This window comes from Pelecanus crispus, chromosome 22 (genome assembly GCF_030463565.1).
Source record: "Pelecanus crispus isolate bPelCri1 chromosome 22, bPelCri1.pri, whole genome shotgun sequence".
NCBI lineage: Eukaryota > Metazoa > Chordata > Aves > Pelecaniformes > Pelecanidae > Pelecanus > Pelecanus crispus.
The window spans coordinates 1,249,755-1,270,170 of NC_134664.1; the positions used below are offsets into that span (position 1 = coordinate 1,249,755).

General features: G+C 63.7%; 1 protein-coding gene across 2 annotated transcripts; it reads right to left on the reverse strand.

Annotated features, from left to right (window-relative positions):
• Positions 1–3,661: 3,661 nt before the first annotated feature.
• Positions 3,662–19,949, reverse strand: KCNN3 (potassium calcium-activated channel subfamily N member 3). 2 transcript variants are annotated; one of them, XM_075724272.1, is made up of 9 exons: positions 16,017–16,106; positions 12,106–12,524; positions 11,140–11,162; positions 9,473–9,494; positions 8,306–8,447; positions 6,198–6,308; positions 4,705–4,832; positions 4,473–4,542; positions 3,662–3,958 (listed from the first exon to the last, which is right to left on the reverse strand). In XM_075724272.1, the coding sequence occupies exons 1-9, from the start codon at positions 16,104–16,106 to the stop codon at positions 3,662–3,664; spliced, it is 1,302 nt and encodes a 433-aa protein (XP_075580387.1). The 2 variants fall into 2 exon arrangements, with proteins under 2 accessions (XP_075580387.1, XP_075580386.1); XM_075724271.1 differs by lacking the exons at positions 9,473–9,494; positions 11,140–11,162 and adding an exon at positions 19,233–19,949 and having other exon boundaries at positions 16,017–16,112.
• Between the last annotated feature and the right edge of the window lie 467 nt (positions 19,950–20,416).

The following is a 20,416-nucleotide window of genomic DNA, read 5'->3' on the forward strand; positions in this document are numbered from 1 at the left end:
CCCACCACGGAGAGAGGGAGCCATTTACTGGAGACCTGCCAGCCGCTGCCAGGAAGGGAAGCTCCAGCTTGAGCTGCCACGCTCCCTGGGGCGTGAGCTGGGGGCTGCTGCCTGCACTGAGGCGGCTCAACTGCCGGTGCCCGAGAGCCGCTTGCAGGGAGCAGGGCAGCAGCTCCAGGCGGGCGCCCCTGGGCCCAGAGCGCCCCAGCACCGGGCGATGCTGTGGGCTGGACCGTGCTAGGGTGCTGGGGGTTCCCTGCCCCATGCCTGCCCTCACCGTGGCTTCAGGGTGGCTCCCTGGTCCTGGCAGCAGGGCTGGGCTGGGGGGGTTAATCCCAGTGGCTGGCCTTGGTGATGTCCGGTGAGCCCGGTGCTCGGGGCAAGAGGTCAGGGTTACCAGCACCGGTGTGAGGCACTGGCAGCGGTGTGGGTGCAATATGGAGGTGCAGGCTGTGTGATGGGGGGTGAGGGCTGTGGGATGGGGGTGCAGGGGTGCGCGGGATGCGGGGCGTGGGTGGGTGGGATGCAGGGGTGCATGTGATGCAGGGTGTGCGGTGCGAGGTGCAGGGGTGCATGGGATGCAGGGTGGGTGGGGAGATGCAGGGGTGCATGGGATGCAGGGTGGGTGGGGAGATGCAGGGGTGCATGGGATGCAGGGTGTGCGATGCGGGGTGCAGGGGTGCACAGGATGCAGGGTGTGTGTGGGGGATGCAGGGGTGCACAGGATGCAGGGCGTGGGTGGGGGGGATGCAGGGGTGCATGGGATGCAGGGTGTGCGATGCGGGGTGCAGGGGTGCACAGGATGCAGGGTGTGTGGGGGGGTGCATGGGATGCAGGGTGTGGGTGGGGGGGATGCAGGGGTGCACGGGATGCAGGGCGTGGGATGGAGGATACGGGGTGCGTGGGATGCGGGGTGCAAGGCGCAGAGCATAGGGTGCGGAGGGGTTGTTTGGGGTGCAGGTTGTGCAGGGGTGAAGCTGGGGGATGCAGGGTGTGGGGTGGAGGGATCACACTGCCCCAGCCCAGCTCCTGTCAGCCCTGGTGAAATCCCACTGAAGCAGCGGCTCTGCCCCAGACATGGATCTCTTGCACCAGTTGCGATCCCGAAGCTCTCACCACTGGTCCTTCACTCCCGTTCAGCGCCTCAGGTCCCAGCAAGCTGACAGTGCCTGGTCTTGCCTTAATCTGTTTGATTTTCCAGACTTGATCGTTAGCCCGTAAGGAGGTTCCTGCTGGCGATATCAATTCTCAAGCATCAATACTTCGTCCAGCTCTCTGACGCCCCAGGATACATCTCTGCACCTCACCCCATGCACAGACCCATTGCACAAGGCAGTTTGTTCCTGCCCAAACCCCAGGAGAGGTGTGGAAGCGTTTTTCTCTGCTGGCTGCCTGCAGGCCAGTGGAGATGCTCCATTTCAGGCTCATTCTCAGAATTTGCAATGTTTTCTCCATTGCCACGCTGGAAACCTCCTTACAGAGATGGGCAGAAGCTTCTCCTGCTGGGGAGGTAGCGCTGAGGGTGACCCGTAGGCACATGGGGAGCAGCAGCAGGGCTAGCAAGACCTTGGGGGGCTGCCAAGGCAGAGACACTCTCCCAGCCATCCTGCCCACCCTGCAATTACACTAATGACAAGAGCTTGGAAGAGGGGAAGATCAGCTCATTCCCAGAAGCCAAGTGTCTCCTGCCGGCCGAGAACCAGAAAAGGCTGGAAGCAGTCGCCGTGTGCCTCCTCTCGTCCCTGAACGTGATGGGAATGACTGTGGCTCACTACCCTGCTACCAACAGGCTCAATGCAACCCCCTCTGCAGCACTGGGATCTCATTTCGCAGCACTCCTGCTGTCACCTTGCAGCCTTCTTCCTTCTCCTCCTCCTCCTCCTGCTGCCACTGGCTGGGGCCAGCAGTGGGGGGGAGCACTCCTCGCTAACTGCTGCTTGTTTTCTATGTAACTTTAATTGCAGGGCACAAGGAGTAAACCACCTACCACCGGCAGCAAGTGGAGTTTTGCACAGAAATACCTCAGCATTGGGCTGATATATCCCTTGCCTACGTGCGTACAAAATCCAGCGTTATTTATGGAAGGGAAAGAGTTACAAAGGAGAAGATTACAGGCTGAGTATACCTGGAGTAACACAGTGACTTTGATTACAATTACTGACACTGCTGGGTGAGGTGTAATTAATATCGCGGAGTAATTACATGGTTACTTCATCTGTTTAAAAATATATAAATAGCCTCTGCTGAGTTTTCATTGAAAGCAGCAAACACCAGCCCCAAAGCTGGAGCCCGGCAGCAGCAGGCAGGGCTCCACGCAAGGACCCGGCAGAGCCCGAACAGGACCCGGGGGCAGAACTGGGAAGGAAAAAGGGGGAAATGGTGAAAGCAGAACAGAAGATGGCTGGTTCCAGAAGTAGCCAGGTGATGCCCGAGGCTACCTCAGGAAGCTGAATGCCGGCAAAAAAAAAAAAAAAAAAAAAGCATGAGGGGCTGCGCTTCGGCAGGCATGGGTGGTAGCTAATGCCAAGCGCCACGCCATTGCCGAGATGGTGCCGGCTGGTGCTGCTGACCCCCACCAAACCCAGCAGAAGCGGCACGAAGGCCACAGGCTTTGTTTTAAACAGATGAAGCGCCTGCCCCCGCTACTACATCACTTGCCAGCGAGCCCCTGCTCAACCCCAGCGGATTTGGCGCTGCCGGCTGGGCTCGAGCACGGATGTTCCCGGTGCGAGCAGAGGCAGTTGTAGCTGATGGGGTTTTTCATCTGGCAGTTCTGAGGCCGCCGCAAAGAGCCTGGAGGCTTCCCCAAAATGCTGGAGGGGTGGTCCCGGGCAGGCGGCGATGTGAGCACCTGGAGCCCTCTTGGCGCCTGGGCTGGCCTGCCAGCCCTGTCATTGGCCATTGCCGCATCGGCTGGGGACAGCCCTGCCCGGCCCCACATCCCCGCATACTTTAGGCACTGCTTTCCCAGCTCTGGCACGTGTCTCCAGGCAGAATATGACACCAAGGACCAGAAAGAAGAAGCGTCCCTTGTTCTGCCCAGGCAGAAAACACTCACAGCTCCAGAGAAACCCCCCCGCCCTGGGCAGGTTACGGCCAGACACCGTCACCGGCCCAGCAATGCGAGGCAGGGGTTTGTGTGGGTCCTGGTAAGGAGGTGGGATAGAGCATGGGCAGTGTAGGTCAGAGCCTGTGCAAGAAACCACCATGTTGGCATCTGCCCAGCGGGGCTTTGAGATGGTGAGAGGGGCGAGGGGAGCACCCCAGCCCCCGGCGGGGTCCACACAGGGGACGAAAACTCTCCCTCTGGTGTCTCCATTGCTTCAGTGCTTCTGACTTGTTGTTTTGTTTTGTTTTCAAATGTGAAGACCTGAGATTGAGCGTGGGTTTTCCGTCTGCCACCGGACACCGCGGCACGGGCTCGCCCGAGGCGTCACCTCCCGTCCCCTTCCTTCACCACGTGTAGAGGCACCTGAACGGGGATGCGATTCCCGATACCAAGGCGTTGGCAAAGCTCCAAGCATTGCTCGGCACTGCTGGTCCTACCGGCTCCAGCTGAAGGGTCCTGCGGCGGTTTGAGGACCAGAAGAAAGTCCATGGAGACCTTGGGACCTGCGCGGAAACGCTTCCCCTGTCCGTGGGGGGCTTGAGGGGCTGCATTTTAGCAGCTGCTTGAGCTCGTGTAAGGGGTGGGGAAGGAGGTGGAGCTGACCCCGATGGGGCTCTCGGAGAGAGGAGTTTGGGGGGTGCCCACCGGCACGCCGACCCCCCGCGCCTCCAGGACGGCGGCGAGCAGGCGCTGCTGCTGCTGGCGCAGCATGTCAGCCATCAGCAGGGGCAGGGAGTTGAAGCTAGCGCTGAGCTGCTCCAGCTTGGACTCCAGGCTGCCGATCTGCTTCTCCAGGTCCTCGCTGCGGTCATTGAGCTCGGTTATGAGGTCGTACATCACGTTCTGCATCTGGCAGGAGGGGACAGCAGAGGGGTTAGTGCCAGCCAGTGGGGTCAGTGCCACTGCCGCTGGCAGCGCTGAGCCCTTTAACCCCTTTGTGCGAGCAAAGCCCCGAGAGCCGCCCCGTCTCAGCCTGCTCCAGGAGTTCACAGGGCACCGCGACCGCAGCTTGGCTTGTCCCGGGACATTAAAATGAGGAAACCCTGCCTCTGTGCAGGCAGAGGGGAAAGGGGCGGCCGGCCCCATGCTGCCAAGCGATGGTACCCCTGGCTGGGGCTGCGTAAGGGGGTGCAGGGAGCAAAAAACCTTTCTTGGAAGCAGGGTGACCCCCCCACCAGTCCCTGGCTTGTGTCTGTGTTTCTCCTCCTGCCTTGCAAGGGCAGCCATCCCACAGCAGCTATTCCCAGCTGACATCTATCAAGCTAGAGCATTTTGCGGTCAGCCAGGTCAGCTTTAGCTTTTCCAAGTGAAGAGAAACACTTGGGCAACCTGGCCGAGCCGAGAGGTCGCTGCGGGGACTTGCCTTCGAGAGGTCGACCAGGGTGTTGGCTTGGTCGCTTAACTTCCTCTGCTCCATCTTCACACTCCGCAACCTGGGGAGAAGGAAAGAGCAACATGGCTATGCCCCCTCCCCGACAGCAAACTGCATCCAGGACAATGGGAATTTCTCCCCATGCCTCTGCCAGGGGCTGGACCATGACTCCCCCTGGGACTGGGGCTCAGCACCCCCCCAGCCCTTCCACCCAGCCCCTTACTGGTGAATGGCTTGTAGGAACTTCCTCTGATGCTTCCTGACTTTGGCATGGTCGATCTTCTTCAGCAGCTTGGTGTGCTTATAGATGAGCCACGTTTCCCGCAGGACATTGGCCGCCGCGTTCTTGATCTGCAAGAGGAGAGTTGGCTGCGGGTCACTGGCCCTGGCTATGCTGGCACACAAGATGCGGTATTTCATGGAGACACCGGTCTGGCTCTGCCGAGAGCCGCTGGTTCACGAGCCGGTGCTGCAAGAGCCCTTGACTCACCCCAACTGGAGCGAGGCGCAAGGCGAGGCTCCAGCATGGTCTCCTGCGCCTTTGCAAGGCATCGTGGGCAGCTCGGACAGGAGCAAGGGCAGACAGAGCTGCCTGCACCACAGGTCTGAGCCCCCCGGTGCATCCCCATCCTACACTGTACCAACGCCCTGCCACCGGGCTCCTCACCCGTGCATGAATCTCTACCCTAAGCCTTGAGAAAAAGAAAAAAAAACCCAAACTTTTTCTTGATTCCCACATTCATCTGCCACTCTTGGCAGGTCGCAGCTGGGCTGCAGGCATGAGGACGCAGCTTCCACCGGCTCCCCGGCTAAACCGTGGCTCTGCTGCTCCCTCCTAGATGAACTGGCTGCCACCTGCCTGGCCCGGAGCCTGCAGATCCATATCCACGGCTGGGGGAGTGGGGCCGACCAGCTGTTTGCTTTCCCAGCCTGGCCACGCTGAGGCCCCCAGCTATCCCCGGGGCATCAGGGCTCTCGCCAGCACGTGGCTCTGCCTGGGGCTCTGCTCTCCGGCACGAAGCGTGGTTCCCTGGCCACTTCCTGGCACTGGGAGGTCGCCCTTCCAAGGGCTGCACTGATGCTTGCTTTGCCACCATCCCATATATAAAATATCACTCCTGCCGCCGGCATGCGGAACCCATGACATCACAAGGTGCTGTCAGGTTGCCGACGCTTTGCCATGACGTGGCTGCTGAGACCAGAGATGTCCTGCAGCCCCCGCATGCTGCCAGGGAGGTGATGCCGGACCCCGGTGTGACCAGCGACCCCATGGCACACCCTGCACAGCCACAGCCTCTGGGTCCCTCCTCGGGGATGGAAACCGCAGGAGCCTCAGCACAGTTCTCATCTTTGGCAGGCGAGGCACTGAATCACCAAAATCCGGTTGTCTTCCTGACACCGAGCTACATGAGATCATGCTCTGCAGGAGGAGAGAGTCTGTATCCTCCCAGGAGAAAAAAAAAAAAAGGGGGTTTTCTTCTCAGGGGTGCAGCCGAGCATCCTGCATCACCTAAACCCCGGATGCAGAGCTGGTGCTGTTTGCTTTCACTGCAACGCTTGCACGTGCTGCATCCAAGGCACTCAGACACCTTCCTCCCGCTGCGGTACCCATGGGACGGGCACCCAGGGGTGCCAACGCCTTCCTCCTGCCACGGTAGCCAGCATCCCCAGCTCCCGCTGCATGGTACAGCCCCGCCGCCCCCCACGGCACCTTACCCGCTTCGTCAGCTGCGTGTCCATCATGAAGTTGTGGACGTGTTTCTCGGCTTTGGTGAGCTCTAGCTTCCTGGCCACCACGGCCACCACCAGTGCCGTGCAGCCAGCACCCTGCATGGGGACATCAGTCAGGGAAATGATTTGTCACCCTCCAGCACCCTTGTGCAACAGCAACGCTCCCACCCTCGCCATCACAACTCCCCCTCTAATTAATTAAAGCTCCACGGCCCCACACCCACGTCATCCTAACGAGGAGACATCACAGAGCCTGGGTGTCCTCGAGTGGCTGGCGATGTGCTGGGCAATAACAGGAGAGGCCAGGGCTGATTTATGAGGACAGCGGTGATCAGCGCTGAGCCCTCGCCTCCCTGGCACCCATTAAAATGCCTGGGCTAAGCCATTTTGACCGGCACCACCGCAGGCCGGGGGCCTGCCCTGTGCTGGTGCCCTGAGAGGTGGGGAGCCCCCCTGCTTCCAGGAGGGGTCTGGGGTGGGACAGCGGTGGGGAAGCACCAGGTGACCCGGGGGAGAGCAGGGAAGGGGACCCCCAAATGTCCCAGCAGTGACAGCTGGGCGCTCGCTTATCCCAGCGATTAGGGCTGGATCCACGCGGTAGCTGTCATCTCCAGCACGTATTTGTCATTGGAAAGCAAAGGTGCCAAGCCTCCTCTCCCTGCGGTGCTCCTGTGCTCTGCCTGCTGCTGCCCATACCAGATGAGCCACTCCCCCCTCCCGGCACTCTGGCAGAGGCCCACAATCCTCGCAAACACTCCTTAATTTATTAAAGAGTCATTAATTAACATCATGCTCTGAGCTGAATCCTCGAGTGTCCACGAAGGTCCTGCTCTGTGCTCTCGGCTCCCACCGATTCTCTCTTCCTGATGGGGTGGCCGCACCCGCGCCACGGCTCGGGGAGCCCAGGGGTCCCCATCCCCATCCTGGACGGGCGCTGGGAGCGGGGCACGCTTTGCCAGATGGTGCCTCAGTTCAAAGTAAGCGTTGGCTGTGGGGGGATCTCTGGGAGCCCCCGGCACCAGGACCCCCTCAGCCGAGCCGGCGGCTGCTCCCCTGCGCCGCGCTGCTGGGAAACGCTGCGTCCCCCCGCCAGTGGGGATTTTCTCCCTCGCTTGGCTCCTATTGACAACATCTGCCTTGCTGGTGCCCGACCTCATACGAGGCAGATCAAAGACTTGCAGATAATATAAAATTAATACCTGCCGGCGGAGCTGCCTCAGCCGACAGCTCTCACAGGGCGCAGAGCGGCAGAAATGAGCCCAGCCGGTGCCGGGTGCAAGCTCAGGCTGCCCCAGCTGGGAAGGGGGGACAGGGACGACCCCATCCCCAGGGCCTGGGAGCTGAGGGGGGCAGAGCCGGGGCACTGAGGGCTGCAGTGGATCCGCGGAGGAGCCGTGACACAGGGCCCCTGGCCTCTCCTTCGGCCGCCCCGGCTGGAAAGCCCCGCAAGCCGGGACATCTCACAGGCGCCATGGAGCAGGTATGCCGGAGGCCCTGGGGGACGGTGACCTTCTGTCCATGAGGAAATTAAGCTGCGGCAGAGTGGTGATGCTGGTGGGAGTGCGGCGGGGGCGGAGGGTTCCCAGCTGGTCCCGGCTCTCACTGGGAGCTGGCAGCATTTGGGATTGCTCCGGGCGATGGAAGCCAGGCGGCGCAAGCAGGGACAGCCAAAGGATGCTCGGGGGCCCCTCTGCTCCCTGGGGACTTCCCCAACCCTGCCACAGTCCAGCTCCCCCTTCCCTCACCAAATGCGGGTCCAAATCCACCCCAAATTCACCAGCGGGGCCCATGGGGCAGGGGACCAGCTGATGTCCCACACTGTGCCTCGTGGGCCTGCAGCACCTGCCAGGCAGGCACCCAGCCTGCACCTCCTTAACCAAACGGCCACATCCTGCTAATTTCCATGCTTACAGTAATTGCAGTTACAGCTGTATCAGCTTCCAGGCTGTGAGACCTCGGAGCCAAAGCTGTTACACCTTGCACATGGACAAGATGGCCAGCAAGGGGGTCCCCGTAAAATCTGGTGGCCCTGCTACTGCGGCAGGGACAGGCAGAGCCCGCAGGACAGGCAGCCGGTTCTGCACGGCCCTTACCATGATGCCGGTGAGCAGGCAGACACCCTTCCCGCAGTAGGTGTGCGGGACCATGTCGCCATAGCCAATGGAGAGAAAGGTGATGGAGATGAGCCACATGGCACCCAGGAAGTTGCTGGTTACGTCCTGCTGGTCGTGGTACCTGCCAAGGAGACACGTGCATCAGTGTCACGGCAGGGGACGGGGACGGCTGCGGGGGCATGGCGGCTCCTCTGGCATGAGGCTGTGCTGTGCCACGGGGAATAGGGGTTAATAACACGGCGGGATGCCCCATAGCAGCAGCAGTTGCACAATTTCTGGCACAGGAAAACCCACATGGACAAGATCATAGCGAAAACTCAATGGAAAGGACTTCTGCTTTCGGCCAGACCTGTCACTACATCCTGGTCCCGCCAGCTGCATGCCTGATGCCACGTGGCATGGCAGTGAGAGCCAGCTGATGGGAAAAACAGCTGTGGCTCTGCAAAGCCCCCAGCCGCACCAGCTCACCGCCAGCATCCTCCACATCCCCCCGCTGCCATGGCTCGGGCTGAGCCCGCTCCACCCACGCCACCCTGGGAGACGGTGCCATCAGTGGCCCCAGCAGAACTGCCGGGGACGGATCCTGCCAAGCCTCTGGCACGCACTTGGCTTTCAGACAGCACAGGGGAATGGCTCACACACTCGAGACAAAGCAGACGTGGAGCGGCCGTAGCTTCGGGGATACTGCAAACTTTCCATGGCCATGTCCTTGCCGAGCTGTGAGGTCAGCGACTGCCCTGGCCGGCCCGGCAGCTGGCTGCAGCTCTTCCGGCAAACACGCAACCGGGGGCCCCGGCTGCCTCCGGCTCCCCAGGGTTGGCTGAGCCGTGTGGCGATGCTCCCCAGGGGATGCAGCCCTGGCTCCCGGCAGCGGAGCAGAGGCTGGCCCAGCCCACAGCGGGGCTCAGCCCCAAGGCCCGGGATGGGCAGGGGAAGGCAGCACCTTCACCCCGCCACGGGCAGGCTGGTCAGACTCCTGCCCGCACACATCCCTCGCCCCAGCAGGCTTTGCTCAGCCTCCTCACAAAATCATTAGAGGGAAACCAGATGGAGCTTTTGGCAATCCCCCCCGGTTCATCCCAGCTCCTCCTTCCCAGAGCAGTTGGGTTTTCTCTTCCGAAATGTTTTTTTTTTTCCCCAAGTAACCATAGACTCAAACGAGATCCTGCTGCTTGAGAAAGTGCCCTCAGCCATGGCAAGAGCTGCTGCCGCGCTCCAGGCAGGGCTGGCCGGGGAGCCCATCACCGTGGTCACAGTGGGGCTCCCCAAAATCCCGGTGCCAGCAGCGGCACGCACCCCCCCCATCCCCACCAGTGTGTTCCCCTGGGAAAGGCTGAGCCCAGCCCGTCCTGCAGGATGTGAGCTCTCGACCCCGGGAGCATCATGATGGGGAAGGGGGTTATGGCACAGCCAGACAGACGGATGTTTTCTCTTCCAAGAAGTACTTTGAGCAGAAGGAGCTGATAAACAGGGGGGGTCAGCACACGCCGTGGCTGGTGCGGGCAGGAAGAGGGGCCGCCCACTCGTGCCGAGGGCTGCCGTGATCGGTTAGACCACAGAACCGGTTTCCATCGTCCCCTCATCTTCCTGCCTCCACCAAGGGCACAGCTGCTCCTTGCCAGCGGGGCTGCCCTGAGCATCGCACTGGTCCTGTGCCACACCGCCGGCAAGCAGAGCATCGCCACACCACCAGCAAGTGGAGCATCACCATGCCAGGATGCTGTGGCAGCACCGGCTCGGCTGGACCGACCCCATTGGTTTGGGCAGCACCGCTGGGGAGCTCCGGGCTGGCTGCACCCTTACTCCAGGGAGCGGGGCCGGCTGCACGCGCATACACACGTGCGCGCCATCGGCAGGCAGGGCCGGCAGCGCTGCCGGTACCGCAGGCAGCTCTGCGCAGCGGCCAGGCGAGCGGGCGAGGTTGCTAAGCGACTCGCTGCCTTCAGAGAGCTGCGGCCCCCCCGGCGTGCACGGGAGGATGCCCGGTAGTGATGCTGCGCCCGCGGGCGCTGGAGCAGCCCACGGTGCCGTGGGGATGTGCCACAGCCATGGCACCCAGCCCAGGCACCACATCTTGGAGCAGCACAGCCGTCTCTGAGTTGCCCAGCCCAAGCGAGTGCTGGTTGGGGATGGTCCCACAAGCAAACTGGTTTCCAGCGCTGGAACATGCTGTCGGTGGGCGACACGTCCCGGGTGGCCCTTGCAGGAGCTGCGCAACTCCCAGGGCTGGTGCACGCCCAGGGACAGTGCATCCCTCGGGTTGGAGCGTGTCCCAGTGGTCCTGAATCCCCCGGGGCCAGTGCATCCCCAGCCCGGCTGGGAGCCCACCCAGGTTCGCGTCTGCTGCTCTGCAGACGGAGGTGGCGGCAGCTCGTGGCAGCTGCGGTGCCGGTGATCTGCAGCGCCTTGTCTGCATCATTTTTTTTTTTTTTTTTTTTTTTTTGTCATGAATAGTTCTTTATTTACATTGCATTTTCCAGTCTAAGCCCCCCAGGTGCAGAATCAACCCCCTGAATTTCCTCTGGGACCCTGTCCGCCTGCTCCCCGTTTAGGAGGCACAAGTAAAAATCTCCCAAACACAATTAAGCAGTGCACGACGAGCCAGCACATCCTGAGAGCATCATTAAGGGAGGCAGGAAGGAAAACGCAGCCTGTAAAAGCTTGTAAAAATCACAGCGTGCCACATTGCTCTGCTGCCACAGCACTGAAAGCTGCTCTAATGCCCCTTGATGGGGTGACCAGTGCGGGGGGACCCGCCCCAGCGAAGAGGAGGGGTGGCCTTCCTCCTGCTTTGCAAGGGCTCAGAAGCAAGCTGGGTGTCCCAGGGGACCCTGGGCTGCTAGCGGGTGCGATCTCTCGCACCTCAGTTTTGAGTACGGCACGGAGCTGCCGCAACACTTAAAGGGATTTCATGTGATTTTGCTAACCCGCGGACACCAAATGGTGACACGCACTCGTCTGGGGCACTTTCCTGCAGACCCGCCCGGGCTCCGAGAGCCCTCTGGGGCAATTAGCCAGGGTTTGCCAGCAGCACGGCGTCAAGCTCAGCCTCCTGGGGACAGGGATGGCCCCATGCGGGGACAGGACACCCTGTGGGGGACCTGACCTTCCTGCCTGGGCATGGACGTGTGCTGCCGGCACCTTGCACTGTGGCTGGGGAGAAACCCCTGCGGCACAGCGCTGGGGAGGGCTGGGGGTGCTCCGCCACAGCCCCCTGGTTCCCCCTGGGGACAAAGGGTGCCGGCAAATCCCCGAGAGAAGGAGGCGCGGCGGTACCCACCAGGGCCGGTCGCCACAGCAACCCCTGCGCCGAGCACGCCAATGCCAGTGTGATGCCATCCGGCAGTGGGTTTGTCACCGCGGTGTTGTCATGGCAGTCGCTTGCAGAGATGCCAGAGCCCGAGCCAGGCGCTGCCACTCGTCAGCCTCATGGCACCTCTGGCCTCTCCCTGTGCACAGCCTCCCCCCCAGCTCCCGCCACTCCCTGTGTCCCCCACCCTCCTGGGGCTCCCGTGCTGCTGGCACTGCGCACTGTCCGCTCACCCGGGGACCCTGCCTGTCCCCAAGCACTGTGCTGCGAGGACAGGGCTCTCCCTGCCTCTGCATCCTGCCCGGGACGGGGGCTCATCGGTGGGAACCCACGGCTGCCGAGCCCCCGGATCTCTGCATCCCTCTCACAGGGTGCCAGGACAACGCAGCTCTGCTGCGCATCCCGAACTGCCGCACATCCCAAACTGCTGCGCATCCCGAACCTCCCCTGCAGCCCCCGCCCCTCTCACCTCTCACACACCCGGACCGTCCAGGCAGCAATGATCCAGAGGGAAATGCTGAAGACCAGCAGCACTGTCCCCGGGCAGATGGTCATGAGAGTCTTCATGACGAAGCGAGTGTTGAAGTTGATCTTGTTGAGTGCCCCAATGCTGCGTGAGGAGGCATCAGTGAAGAGCTTGCTGTGCAGCAGCATCACCCGAGCGATCAGGTAGAGGCGCAGGAACATGGGGATGGACAGGATGATGTCCACATCCGCCTCTGCCCGAGAGGGCGTGTAGGAGAAAGCCAGGCGGGCTGTCCAGAAAAATTTGTACTCCCCAGGGATGGGGTGTATGGCACAAACCAGCATCTCCAGGCTGATGTAGAGGATGCGCTCGTACGTCATCGCTATCCGCCAGTCGTCGGCTCCATTGTCAATCACAAAGAGCTACCAGGATGCAAAAACACACCATTACTGGCGGCCCCAGCCGACTGCCCCACCAGCATCTCACCACGGGTGGCGGCAGGGACTGACACCAGAGCCCTGCGGAGCCGGGGGTGCGTTCGGCCGGGAGGGCTGGGGATGGAAAAGGTGGGAATGAGCCTTTGCCGTCCCCTCCGCTGCTCTGCCTGGGTGTTCAGGGGATGCTTATGACGCTGGGGACACCCCAGAAGGCTTTAGGGTGCCCAGCCTCGAGCACACGCCCAGGCACGGTGTGGGGCTAGCTCGCTCCAAGCCACTCCTGCACACCAGCTGGCAGGAGCCCACCTCCCGGCACAGCCTCCTCACGCAAGGCACAGAGATGGGCGAGCCGCCGCGCCGCAGAGCACCAGCACGAGCCACCCCAGCCCCTTCGCTCCCGCCGGTGCTGCACCAGTGTCACCGACAGCCACCACGCCCCGAGTGCCAGGGCAACTTTTGGGGAGGAAACGCTACAGTCAGAGCACCCGGCCACTGGCGGCGATGGGATCCAGTTGTCATAGCAACCGTCGGTTCATCCTGGGTACCAGCTCCCCTACCGCCGGTGATGGAGTCGGGGTGTCTGCAGGAGCTGGGGGGACAGCAGGGGGGTCACCCACCCTGTCCTGCCTCAGCAGGCCCGTCCCGAGGGTGCCATCGGCTTGTCCCTGCTGTGACAGGGACACCAGCATCAGCGACAGCCACGGGGACACGCTCAGGGCCTCTCCACAGGCAGCGCTTGGCAAAGACACCACTGAGAAGGGATCCAAGGGGGACGTGGCACCTGGCACTACCGTCACTGGCATGTCCTCGACCCTGCAAAGCACGGAGCAACACTGGCTCATCCAGGGAGCCGGGAACTCTCACGGCCGCTCCAGCCCGGGTGGTGGGTGGGAGCACGGCCCTGGCTGGCGCTGCGCCCGGGAACAACCCTCCCCCCCGCCACAGGCCCCGGTGCACCTGCGCCAGCCGCCTCGCCAGCACGGCACGACACACGAGGCTCTCCCCGAGGACAGCAAGAGCCGCCAGGACTGACTCATGGAGCGGCCATCCCCGGCCACCTCCCTTTCTGTTTGGAAAGCTCCACTCCTTTTAGCTGCTTTGTTTGAGAAATTATTTATAAAAATGCTCCAAGCTGTCAAGGGAGATCCTCAGGCAGTTAGCAAGCTGACAGCCCATTCCTTCCTGGAAAAGGGTGTTAAAAATAAACAAATTAGCAAGAGGAAAAAGGCAGGGAGCCTTTTGACTGTGTGGGGGGTGGTTTGCAACAGGCCAGGTCGGGAAAGGGAAGGAGAAGCCAGGGGGATTCAGGCAGGTTCCCCCTGCGCCAGCCCTTCCCAGCCCTGCACCTGTGGTGCATCGCTGCGGGTTTCCATGGAAACCCCGGCGTGGTCCAGCAGGCCCGAAGGGGCATCCCCAGCATCCCCAACATCCCCAGCACCGGCTCCGGCAGGGGAAGGAGCAAGCGTGTTGGCCACCACAGCTGCGGCCAAGCGAAGCACAAGGGAAGCCGCCGAGAAGCCACGTGGGGAAAAAAGCTTCACTTAACTAAATGCATGGAGAGCCCTGGGCATCCCGAGGGCAGGGACGAGGGGGGCTGTACCCCAAAAAACCCCCCTGGCTGGAGCTGGCAGCCTCGCCAGCATTGCACTCCGTCACACGCCATGGCGATAAACGCGGTGCTGGCAGGGGACAGCGTGCTCCGCACCGCCCCGGGGCACCGCAGCAATGGCAAACCCTGCCCCAGGGTGCAGAGCAGAGCCATCTCCAGGGCACCGGTGCCACCAGGAGTGGGCCAGGGTCTGCCCACAGGTGCAGGGCGGGTGAGGAGCCAGGGGCGCTGCCAGCAGCTCTCTGCACATGCTCAGCCTAACGAAGAGCGAGTGCCACACACACAATTAGCAGCAGCTCTGTGGCCTTGCAAGCAGAAAGCAGAGCCGGGAGGACGTGGGGAGTGGGGGGAAGGATCTTGTTTGCCTGCAGCCCTGGCTAGGGGGTGATGGGTACAGGGACACCCCGGGGACCCAATGCTGTCCCGGCCCCTTGAGCGACAGCCGGTGTAGGCAGCTGGGAAGGGGACAGGCAGGACCCCAGGAGCTGGACCCAGGACCCCAGGCACAGTGATGCCCCAGCCCCGGAGAAACCAAGGCACGAGGAGAGCTGCAAATGTCCCAAAGGACTCGGCAATTAACACAATTAATACGGAGGAAAGAGGCTGAAGCCGCTGTCAAGTCTTTCCTGGAAGCCAGGGAGGTCGGGCAGTGCCGCAGCAGGGCGAGCATGGCCCCAGCTTAGGCGGGAGGGATGAGAAGCTGAGGATTTACAGCTCTGTCAGCCCCACTTCCATCCCCAGCCAGATTACCAGCAATCCCTTTATAAGCACCTAAGAGATAATAGGGCGATCAGGAGTCAGCACGGCTTTGGCCGGAGCAAATCAAGTCAAACCGATCTCATTCCCTTCCCTGCCAGTGTAACCAGCCCAGCGGAGCCGCTGGGGCCACATGGCCGGACCGTGGCAAGGTTCGGCGCCTGCACTGGCACGGCGTACATGCTCGGGGACCAGGACCCCGTGGAGGGACGGCAGCGGGGATTTTGGCTCTGGCCGTGGGCGGAGAGGCAGGAAGGCCCGCACGCCGCTGGGGTGGACGCTGTGTTTGCACAACCCGCTCCCAAGAGCAACAAGCGGAGGAAACCAGTGAGCACCAGGACATGGCCCGCCCGGCTGACCCCAACCACCACCACCCCGGGGTAAATATTATTCTAGCAAAAAAAAAGAGCGCTCAAATATTTGCTTTGAGCGACCCACCACCAGGCCTGGTCCCCGTGCAGGCAGGCTGAGCCGGAGGGGTGGCTCCCGGGAAGGTCCCTTGCAGGCAGGAGGCAGGCAGGGAATGGGGCGCCCGCCTCCAGCCCCCCAGCCAGCAAAGCCACCCCGGCCCCTGGGCCCGAGTGGGACGAGGTGGGATCTCTGGTGCACGAAAACACCAGGCACTTGGGGCCGGGGGCTTCGGCCTCCCTGCCCAGGATGCTCCTTCTCCTGCCTGGTGATTTATTGCACCCGTCGCCAAAACACACCAGCATCGTGCCGAAGCCGGATCCTGCAGGGAAGCGCAGCCTTCCTGGAGCAAACCAGGAGCCCTTTCATTTCCCAGCAAAGCCAGGGCAGGCAGGGAGGAAGAGAGTGGGCAGCCCTGATTAGGAAAGGATTTCACAGCTTTCCTTGGCACCTCGGCTGGCCCGAGCCCTTCCTGGCCGCAGCCTCCCCCGGCCGCCGGCAGCTCCGCCGGGCACCCTGCGCCCAGGCAGACCCCTCGGGGCCCAGCCTCGCCGCCCACCGAGACCCCGGCAAGGAGAGAGAGAGGAGGCACCATGCGGGCTGCGAGCTCGGGTACCGCGTCCCAGTGGGGAGGCCGGCAAACCCCGCAGCTCGCCCCGGCCACCCACCCCGGCAGCCCCTCGCTCAGTGACGCCAGGACCTACCTGCACCTCCCGTGTGTGGTAGGCAATGATGAGGCCCAGCAGGATGACGGTAGAGAGGCTGATAAGGCATTTCAGGGCCAGGGAGAACATGGAGTCCTGCAAGGCAAAGGCAGGGTGGGTGTTAGGGGGGGACGCGGCTGCAGGACCCTGCCGGTGCCAGCCGCAATGCCAGGCTTCGCACCCCTGGGGAGATGCTGCCCCTGCCCCCCAATACCTGCTTCCCCCACTGCCGCCAGCACTTCGGCCACCCCACTTCGCACCCCGCGTGGCTCGGCACGGTAGTGAGGGCACCGCCGGCACCGCAGGCAAGAGCGACCCTTTCTCCAAAACGTGGGGTTTTTTAATCCGATTCGGCCAAGTGTAATTGCCAGCCTCCCCTCGCTGGGACGTACAACGCCAGCACGCCAGCCACATCCGGCGTGAGCCCAATATTCTGGCACCCTAATGGATGGTCTAATTAGATCCTCGTGCTAATTAGCTCTATGTAAATTAAACCAGCCCCTGATTCACTGGTGGCCGAAGCTGCTGCTCCCCAGGACCCCGCCCGGGAGAGCTGATTCACCGTCCCCTCCCACAGGCTCCCCTCCGGACCCCACTTCAGTCACCGGCAAGCTCACGCCGCTGCCAGCCACGACCTGGCCCCGCCAGTGCCGGGGCACCCGCTGAGCACTGGCAGCCTCTCACCAAACCGCCCTGCCCTGGCACTGCACCCAGCCCACACCTTCACCCCGTCCCCAGCATGCTGAGACCCGGCACGCTCATGGTGCGCTGAGACCTAGCATGCTTGTGATGTGCTGAGACACCCCGGCATGCCCGTGGCACGCTGAGCCCCCAGCATGCTTGTGGCACACTGAGGCCTGGCACGCTTGTGGCACGCTGAGGCCTGGCACGCTCATGGCACACCGCACCCATCCTTTGCTCACCAGTGCGCCAGGCTGCCTTCAGCCTCGCTCCTCTCCCTCTCCCCGGGGCTCCCTGTCCCCGCAGGGTATTTAAACGTGGAGAAGGGACTATTTGCCGTGGAGGCGGTGGCGCATTGTTAATGACTTGGCTCTGGCCGCGCAATTGTGTGGATATAATGGCTGGTGCTGAGAGAAGTGCCGGGGACCAAACAACGGCTATTAATAGGCAAACTCCAGGGCAGAGCTCGTGCCAAGGCCACTCTGGCCAGACCCTTCCCAGGGGCACTGATCCTGTCTGGCCAAAGCACGGGGACCCACCGGCCTTCCCAGCAAGCATTATTGGCAAAGGCTGCCGCACACCCGCCGCGTTTGCTGACGCCTCCTGCCAGCACCGGGTCCGGAGGGACCCGGCAGGAAGAGCTGCTGCTGGATCCCACGCTCACAGCGAACAACAGAGGGGGCTCAGCCGAACTGTGGTGACGCCGTGGCACCCCCGGCACGCATCCTCCCCGCGCCACACAGGTGGTAGGATGCTTCGCCCTGGCGGTGCCGCGCAGGCTGCTCAGGGGTCTGGGAAGCAGCAGTGCCGGCCCGGAGGCAGGAGAAGCCCCATCCTGCCCATGCTCGAGAGACAGGCAGAGAGCAGGCAAAACCCGGCCACCGCATCCTCGCTTTCTGGCTCAGCCCCAGCACCCTCTGGCCTCACGAGCACGTGGCGGCATGGCTGCTGGCCGCGGGGCAGAGCTGGAGCCGGGCCAGGGCCGGCAGCACCGACATCGCCATCCGCACGACAGCTGCCGGCCCCAGCCCCAGGCGCTCCCCCGGTCATGGCCACGTTCCTGCCAGAGAGCTCCGGTTTCCCACCAGGGGCTGCCGGGGGGGATTTGTAGATGGTCGCCCACTGCCGCAGCTCCGGCCCAGGGCAGCCGGGAGCCAGGGACCCCCCACCCCGCACCCTGTGGTTGTCGGCATGAGCATCATGGTGAGCGGCAGGCGCTGGGTGCAGGGGTCGGGGCCACGGGCAGCTGCACGGCAACGGCGCTGACTCACAGGGTCTTCCCCGGCTGACACAGCAGCTCGGCGTGCCGGGGGCCAGCAAGCGTGGCAGCAGTGGCTGCTGGCAGCCCGGCGAGGGCAGTCGGTCCCCCTGGCGCCAGGCATGCAGGCCCACGGAGCCCAGCGAGGGCAGCTGCAGCTCAACAGGTAGCGGGCGCAGGTGGGGGACGGCGGTTCGGCCTTGCTCCTGCCCAAGGGGAGTGGGAACCGCCGGGGGAAGAGGCGCTGGCAGCAAAGCAAAGCAAAGCATCCTCCTCCCTCGGTGGGGAGCCAGGGATGTGGGCTTAGCACCGAGGCATCCCTCTGGCTCAGCCGGAGCAGAGGGAACCGCCGCCGGCGGCCCCCGCGCTCCTGCTGCCACTGGCGGCGGTGGGCAGCCGGGGCTCGGGGTCCCCCACTGCCGGCTGGGTACCTCCGTGGGGAGGTGGTGGGGTCCCCCCTGCACCCGTGGGACCCCCGGCCACATCCCTCCCTCCACCTGCTCCTGCTCCATCGCCTCCACCGCCCGCGCCGCCCTCCCCGCCGCCCGCGCTGGATAATGGCAGGAAGCGGCGAGCAGCCCCTTCCCACCCCGCTCCTTCCCCTCTGCTGGTGGCACTGCGGCACGGGGACCCCCACTGGCCGCCCCCCAGCCCCCTTGGCAGCGCCATCCCGCTGACGCCCATGGGTGCCACGCACGCCCTGCTGGCGCGGGTGCCGATGCCTTCCCCTCTCTGGATAGGTATAAATAACATGACAGATGTCTATACAAAGAGTTATTCATATCGCTGCCAACCAGCGCAGCCCGGGAGCAGGAGCTGGAAGGGGCGTGGGGGGGAAAATTATAAATAAAAGACACTGTCCTGCAAAAAAAAAAAAAAAAAAAAAAGGAAGAAAGGGGTGTGGAGGAGGTGGGGGGGGGCTCCGCCGCACCGCCGATGGCACGGTGCCTCGAGGAGCACCCGGCCAGTCTGCCGACAGGCACCACAGGCAGACCCTGGTGGGTTGGTCCCCGGCACAGCGCCCGCCCCAGCACGCGCAAGCCAGCACACGGCCCCCGCGACCCCCAGCCCGGCGCTCGCCCTGTTCGCCACCTGCGGCTGCGGTGTCCCCAGAAGGCCCCAGGGCTGCCCTGTCGGTCCCCAGCCAGCCCGTATGGCCCCGGCCCACACCATGCGGGGCAAACGGCTCTGTGTTCATCCCGTGGGACAGCATAGGGGCAAACGGCTCCGTGCTCACCGCGCCGGCCCCATGCCCACCCCGCCAGACCTGTGGGTACCTTGGAGTAGAGCCCCCAGGAGAGCTCAGTCTCGATGACCATGACGACAATGCCGAACATGCCAAAGATGAGCGCGTAGTCGCTGAGGCGCTTTCTCTTCTCGAAGAGTGCCCGGCGGTGCCCCAGCCGGTAGCCGATGTTCTGCGCCTTGCGCTTGGGCCCCTTGGCGAAGGCGGCGGGAGCCGGGCGGGCGGGCGGGCGGTCGGGGCGGCGGGCAGCGGGCGCATGGTTGTCCTCACGCGAGACAACGATTTCGGGGGGTCCACCGGCGCCGAAGAGCTGCAAGGGCTGCGCCTCCGGCTCGGCCTCAATGAGGTTCCTGCGGGATGCACTGAGGCGGCTGAGGGGCTTCATCACCCCGCCGCTGTACTTGCAGGAGCTCATGGCAATCTCGGTGAAGGGGTTGCTGTCCCGCCGGTGCACCAGCGGGCTCGGTTGCCGGTGTTTGCCGCTCCCTGCCCCAGAGCCCGCCGGGTGGTCGCCGAGGTTGAGCTGGCTGCCGTGGCGGGAGGAAGGGTGGAGGGCGGCGGGGGCGGTGGGAGGAGGAGGAGGGGCCCGTAACGACCCGGGCGAGGAGTGCAACAGGCTGTGCTGGAGCGGCGGCAGCGCGGCGGGAGGCGGCGGTGCCCGGTCATCCCCCGGTAAGGGACAGGGACCCCGCCCGTCCTCCTCCAGGTCCCCCACGCCCGAATCGTGGAGATGTCCCGACGTTTCCATAACGGCGGTACCGGTACCGTTTTCCCGGTTACCGGTTCCGCTTTCCCGGTCACCGGCCCCGCGCGCTGGATCATGAATGGGCGCCGCGCGCTCGCCGCCGCCGCCGCCGCCGCCGCCGCCGCCGCCGCCGCCCCCGCCGCTGGCCCGGCCCCGCCGCGCCATTGGCCACGCCGGGGCTCCCCGCAGGCTGACATCATCCCCGCCCGCTCCCCGCTTCGTAGCCCCCCCCTCCGCCTCCCCGCACCCCCGGTTCTTGCGTCTCTGCGGGCTCCTTCGGGACTTGTAGTCCGCCGGGGTGCACTGGCGCCGGTACCGGTGCACCCCGGCGGACTACAAGTCCCGAAGGAGCCCTCACCGCTTGCACCCACCCTGAGCACCCCCATATCCCCCAGCCCCCCCTTCCCGAGGGGCTCCCTCCCCTTCTATAACCCCCGTAATCCCCTTATGGCAGCCGGAGATTACAGGCA